Source organism: Oncorhynchus gorbuscha, linkage group LG07 (assembly GCF_021184085.1).
Source record: "Oncorhynchus gorbuscha isolate QuinsamMale2020 ecotype Even-year linkage group LG07, OgorEven_v1.0, whole genome shotgun sequence".
Classification (NCBI taxonomy): domain Eukaryota; kingdom Metazoa; phylum Chordata; class Actinopteri; order Salmoniformes; family Salmonidae; genus Oncorhynchus; species Oncorhynchus gorbuscha.
The window spans coordinates 16,640,961-16,647,020 of NC_060179.1; the positions used below are offsets into that span (position 1 = coordinate 16,640,961).

The following is a 6,060-nucleotide window of genomic DNA, read 5'->3' on the forward strand; positions in this document are numbered from 1 at the left end:
ACCACTGGTGAACGGTGGAGAGCAGAAGCCTCACAAACACACACCACTGGTGAACGGTGGAGAGCAGAAGCCATATGGGATGATATATCAACAGACATCAGACTGTGTCTCTCTCTTCCAATTCACAATGTTTCCATGATTTCATGTTCTCTCAACCCTGCTAGTTTCATCTTTCTCAGTTCTCTTTCTTTGTCTCTGGCCTGATTACACATAATGCACTGTATGCATCTAGGTGATAGTGGACAGATAGGGTCTTTCTTCTACCTTCACTTGCCAGGAGTGGTTATCAGTGTAGACCATGGCCATACACAGATACAGACCCCTGTCAGTGAAGGGATTGGGACAGTCGGGGACCAGACGTGGAGGTGGAAAGGCTGATAACGATGGCGGCCGACAGAGGCCAGGTGACCTGAAGCGTGGAGGGAGCAGAGGTACCGCCCTAGGGTTCTCAATAGGCCTCATTCAGAGAGGCCATTCTAAGACTTCACACCAGATCATGGTACGTGAATGGTAGTTGGTCTCTAGTCGTTAGGTAATGTACACACCACATTGGATTGAAGATTTTCTATTTTGTTTTCTGATTTGTGTCAAGCTTTCCTGAATTCACAACTAAAGTATCCTTGTGGAAACATAGTATACTGTTAATCCAATTAAGTCTAAATAAAGAGCAGTGTCTTAGAATTGGGAGTGGGTTGAACTGTCAACAGGATTGGAGGAGTCGGGTTTGAAGAGCATCACATTGGGACAGAGCAGGAGAATGAAGACTGGGTTGTGACTAAATCACACCTATCATAGAACAATATGGAGGAGGTTGATAAGATCACGATTCGGGCTGTAAATGTAACGGGTGTGTGAAGACTGGAGACAGACAGTCGCTCAACTCAGACTACAATCGCGCGCGCACACACACACCACAGACAGAAGATAGCGATGCACAGTGTCAGGAGCCTGCATGACAGTTTTAAAGCCTATAATCAATCAGAGACAGGCAAGCTCAAAGACCTGAATTGCAACAACTGCTGTTCAGTAAAAATGATCAATGACTAGTCTAGTCTATTGAATTCACCAATAACAGTTAGGACTAATCTAGGTCTTGGAAATCAGAGCCAGAAACCCAATCACATCCATTTGCAAGAGGCTATTTTGCCTCAATCTCAAGCAGTAGCCTCTTTCATAGTAGGCCATGAATGTAAGTTTAAAGCTGCAATATGTAACTTTTTGGATGACCCAACCAAATTCACATAGAAATGTGGGTTATAAATCTGTCAATCTCATTGAAAGCAAGTCTAAGAAGTGGTAGAGCTGTTTTTTTGTGTGCTATTTCTGTCTTTTACTTTCAATTGTGTACACCAGCTTCAAACAGTTGAAAGTACAATATTTTGGGATCTAGAAAATATATTTCACAGCAGTTTAGACGGTACAATGGTTCTCTACACCAAACTTGCTTGTTTTGTCACATAAACTGGAATTATGTGAACTGTTTGAATTTTAGCAACCAGGAAATGGCGGCGCGATTTCTGCATAGTGCGTCATTAATTAACTCATGGAGATTGATAGAGGACTCTAATGCCCAAAAGCCGGTTGTGTCATGGGCAGTGCCATTGGACTTTCACCATTTTGTAAGTAGTCAACTGGGTGGGACCTCCTATGAGTTAAGGAAGGATCACATAATTCCATCCAGATCAGTGGGATCAGCCAATGAATTATACTCATGAGCAAACATTTCAGAACTGCAGGTGGCAGTAAAATCACCAACATTGACTTTATACCTGTTCAAGCAATACATTTCAGGTGTCAGTATACAGCCTTTCAGTTTGTTTACCAACTCATAGAAGTAGTAGAAGAAGAAAATGGACTACTTCAAAATGGAGATAGCCTCAAATGCTCTCACATATGCCATAACCAGATCAAATAATCAGTCTAAGCTTTACAGTACCTTGCTATATGCTGTTTTAAAGTCAGGTGTGCGTCAATGCACAGCAATTCACTGTTCCAACCTCCTCCAATCAGGAACTAAAACTACGTTCAAATGTAGAGTGATGGCTGAATAAAATCACGAAGCAGGTGTCCAATATTAATTTATAAATCATCAATATTTCACCAAAATAATGATAGTACTTAGGCCTGAAATTAATTTAGGCTATTACAGAGCCAGACTTTGCTTTCTATTTAGTTCACTTTCCATTGCGTGGATTGAAACACCCCTGTATTATCCAACAGTGGTATCGCCCAATAAAATATATAGTCCTCAGGTGTTAACCCACGTAGGCCGGTATACGACCTGACCTATTGGTTTTGCGTTATCAAAACACTGTCATCTGTACAATTAAAGATGGGGGAAAGGATTGAAGTCCAAAGAAGCTTTATTTGTTCTTTTGTCAACTGCAATGCCACCTTCAATAAATCATGGAAATTAGATGCCCATCTTTGCAAGCACACAGGTTTGGTGAGGACCTATCCTGCCCAGCTGGCATCTTTTAACAGATGGTCCAGATCAGATCCTATGTACTGAATTTAGAATTTCTGTTAATCAGAAAGAATGAGCCTATTGACGTAAGTGAAATACAACTGAACGCGAATGAATGTCTGCGGTCAGAAACACGTATTATCGTGTTTTGTTACTTGGTCACGTTTTCTCTTTGACAGAAACCCTTCTCGTGCGAGAACTGTGACAAGAGCTTTTGTACCCGCTACCAGCTCACCAGACACGGGCTGAGCCACAGTGGAGAGAAGCCATACACGTGAGTATGAAGCTTCACTATCCTATAGGGCAATGGTTCACGGTCAATGATCGGTTGTGTACGAGCCTGTATGGCTGTTCCTGCCTTCAACAATGTCTCATTGTTGCCTTTCCAAATGATTGGGCGGACAGTCAGTTGGCAGAAGTAAAGACTAGCACCAAAGCTACGGTTTAGTTGTAAATGGTTTTGAACCAAATGTTTCTGAATCAACTCGAGTAGGAGCGCCAACCCTTTCTGCTAGGAGTCATGCAATTCATTATTCCTCTTCCAACGTTCCCTCCGGTCACTCATCTGTTTCTGTGCGTCTGCAGGTGTCAGTCTGCAGGATGCTCCGAGGCCTTTGTCACACATGCCAGCATGAAGAATCACATGGCTCGCGTTCACCAGCACCAGGAGAAGCACTATAAGGTTGGCTAAACCGAAGTCCTACTTTGACGCACCTAATGAATCACTGATACCACTTGGTTTAGTCAAACAAAGCCCTGCAAAAATCGTGGCCATTTTCCTTAAGCCAGAAAGTTTAATGAAATTACATTTTACTTTACTCTACTGCTGCTTGAAATGTGAGGTTTATTTAGAGCATCAGCACTGAAGCCCATGCTCTAAATTGTCAACATCTGTTAATATGTGTGCATGTAGTCTTGTGCACTTGCCTTCGGTTATAGACAGACCTCTTGCCACAGAAGTAGACCTGCGTTTTGCCTGTTTAATAATATTTTCCTGCAGTTTATCTAATTTCAACCAGCTGAATGACCAACACCAGACATCATGCAGAGTAAGTGGGGGGATTAATCAATATTCGACAGACGAGCTACCTTCTATCTGCATGGTGCCGTCAACCATGTAGGCAATGCCATGTTTTCATGACTCAGGCTAAACCGAGGTTCACATTCATCACCCTATTGCCTTAGGTTTCATTTGACACTGTTCTGAAACAGTTGATGGGTAAACATCAGATTCCTTGACTTCCACCTCCAGGTGTGACTGAAGGAATAGTGAAGGCAATGTTGGACTACGACAAATGGTCCGCATGCTAATTTTCATTCAAAGGTTTGTAAATTATTTTCTAGTGTGACCATGTGCACTGTGGGATGGAGTTCAAGAAGAAGAACCAACTCAAAACACACAAGATTACACACACACAACTGCTGCCCTTTCAGTAAGTATAACACACTGACCTCTACAAGAGAATGTGGACTCTACCACATCAGGCTGAACTCTGACCCCTTTCCCATAGGTGTATCTTTGAGGGCTGTAAGAGAGAATTTGCTGCTCCCGGACAACTGAAGCGCCATGAGAAAGTACACCAAGGTGAGCCCTACACATGCCACATACCCACAAGTCTGATCAGAGGTCCTGTGGATGTTTTATCGAGCCATCTCTTTCCCAGGTTACCCCTGTGCTGTGGAGGACTGTCCATTCCAGGGGAAGACTTGGTCAGAGTATCAGAAGCACAGGAAGGCTGTGCACAGAAGTATGTAGGCCCTCTTGACCACGCTGCAACTCTTCCCTTAGCATTGTCTTGTGAACCCCTCTCACATGGTCCTAAATATTATATTGATTTAAAATGGATCCGATTGTAAAGTCTTCACCGGTTGTGTGTTCAGTCAAGTTACAGTGTGATGGCTGCAGTAGGATGTTCCTGGGGGTGTGGTTTTTGAAGCAGCACCAGCTGCGGATCCACTCCGGTGCACCCAAGAGGGTGTTCCAGTGCTCTGTCGCTGGGTGTGAGAAGACCTTCACCACCCACTTCAACCTGGAGAGCCACGTTGTGTCAGACCATGAGGGCAAGCTGGCTTTCTCCTGTACCCACGAAGGCTGTGGCAAGCACTTCGCTATGCAGGTGAACTCATGGGACAAGGCTCCAGTTACAATATGGTATCCTGTCACTTCGCAAATAGCTTTGCAGAACTCAATCTGTCTCTTTAAGTGGAATATTTGGTGTAAAACTAAATGTTTGTATATTCCTTAGGAGAGTTTGAGACGACACCGAGTGGCTCATGACCCAGAGAGGAGAAAGCTGCAGGTGAATGCTGGTATTGGGTATATGGTGGATAATGGCTTCCCTACATGTAGTATTATAATCCACTACTGTTTCCTTTTGCAGAAGGTGTGCCCTAAAAAGAACAAGCCGTTGGGGCCAGCCTCTACACAGGCTGAGACCAGCAGACTAGCTGACCAACTCCATAACACCAGCTTGGGCTACTCTACATCATAACACCAGCTTGGGCTACTCTGACCTGGACTGGTCCATCAGAACCATGGGGGGGGGGGTAAATCTGAAACCTGTGGAACAGGAACCTATTCTTTGCTACTTGTCAAGCTGTTTTTGTTTAGTTTTCAAGAGCTGAATTTCAGATATGTATCAAACACTTATCTAATAAATCCTCACCAATGCATGGCTGGCTCCTTGTCTGTTAATGGTTATGTAATGCACTATGACACTTGACAAATACCCAATGGTGTCGCACATGATATTCACTTTCAAAGCATATTACCAAGTCTGGTCCATCATCCTGGGAAGTGTGAGAACTGGGCCCAAAATCTCTCTTCCAGCAGGTTTTTTTTTTCCTCCAAGGAGGTGATTGAGTGAATTTGGTAAACACATTGACTGGCTTATTTGATAGACTAGAAGTTGAATAATTAGGATACAAGTAGGACATGTGGCATCCAAGAAACTGAGAACCTATCTGCCTTGTGCCTGTTCACTTACTAGCCCTGAGTGGCTAGTGGTCCCACCTGTTCTAGCCGCCGACTACCTTTCAAGCGGCCACTAGATCTACCTGTTCACAAATGGCCAATCTGTAGGCGGGTTGGTGAACAAATTGCATCAGTGTGCTTGTAATGCACCACTCCAATAGTTTGTACAGAATCTCAATGGAACTTGTAGTATTGTTAAAGATGAGTAAAGATTTTGTTTGGGTGCCAGGCAGGTATTAACCCTGCCGAAAGGAAGAGTAGGACTGAGTACCACTACCGGACCCACAGACTGCCCAGTGAAGCCTGTTTGCCAGAGCCAGTGGTGTGAAAAGACCATAAAACCTCGCAGCACATGGATAACCTAACGAAACGGCAGAACAACTTCATAGAAATGATTCACAAAGAACCCAGTCATCAGGATCTGTATTATCACTTCTGAACACATCCAGGTGCTGAAATGATTCACAAAGAACCCAGTCATCAGGATCTGTATTACCACTTCTGAACACATCCAGGTGCTGAAATGATTCCACTAGCAGTGTTTGCCTCCTCCAGTATGAAGGTGTGGCGCCAGGCAGACGTGGGTATATATTTTCCTCCTCCAGTATGAAGGTGTAGC

General features: G+C 43.8%; 1 protein-coding gene across 2 annotated transcripts; it reads left to right on the plus strand.

The window, feature by feature from the left end:
- The first annotated feature begins 2,245 nt into the window (after nucleotides 1-2,245).
- On the plus strand, nucleotides 2,246-5,140 carry gtf3ab (general transcription factor IIIA, b). Of its 2 annotated transcripts, none has more exons than XM_046355651.1 (9): nucleotides 2,246-2,446; nucleotides 2,647-2,741; nucleotides 3,053-3,149; nucleotides 3,812-3,900; nucleotides 3,979-4,052; nucleotides 4,132-4,215; nucleotides 4,349-4,584; nucleotides 4,714-4,767; nucleotides 4,849-5,140. In XM_046355651.1, exons 1-9 carry the CDS (start codon nucleotides 2,333-2,335, stop codon nucleotides 4,957-4,959), a joined length of 954 nt encoding a protein of 317 aa, XP_046211607.1. In that variant the 5' UTR covers nucleotides 2,246-2,332; the 3' UTR covers nucleotides 4,960-5,140. The 2 variants fall into 2 exon arrangements, with proteins under 2 accessions (XP_046211607.1, XP_046211608.1); XM_046355652.1 differs by having other exon boundaries at nucleotides 2,413-2,553.
- The last annotated feature ends 920 nt before the right edge of the window (nucleotides 5,141-6,060 follow it).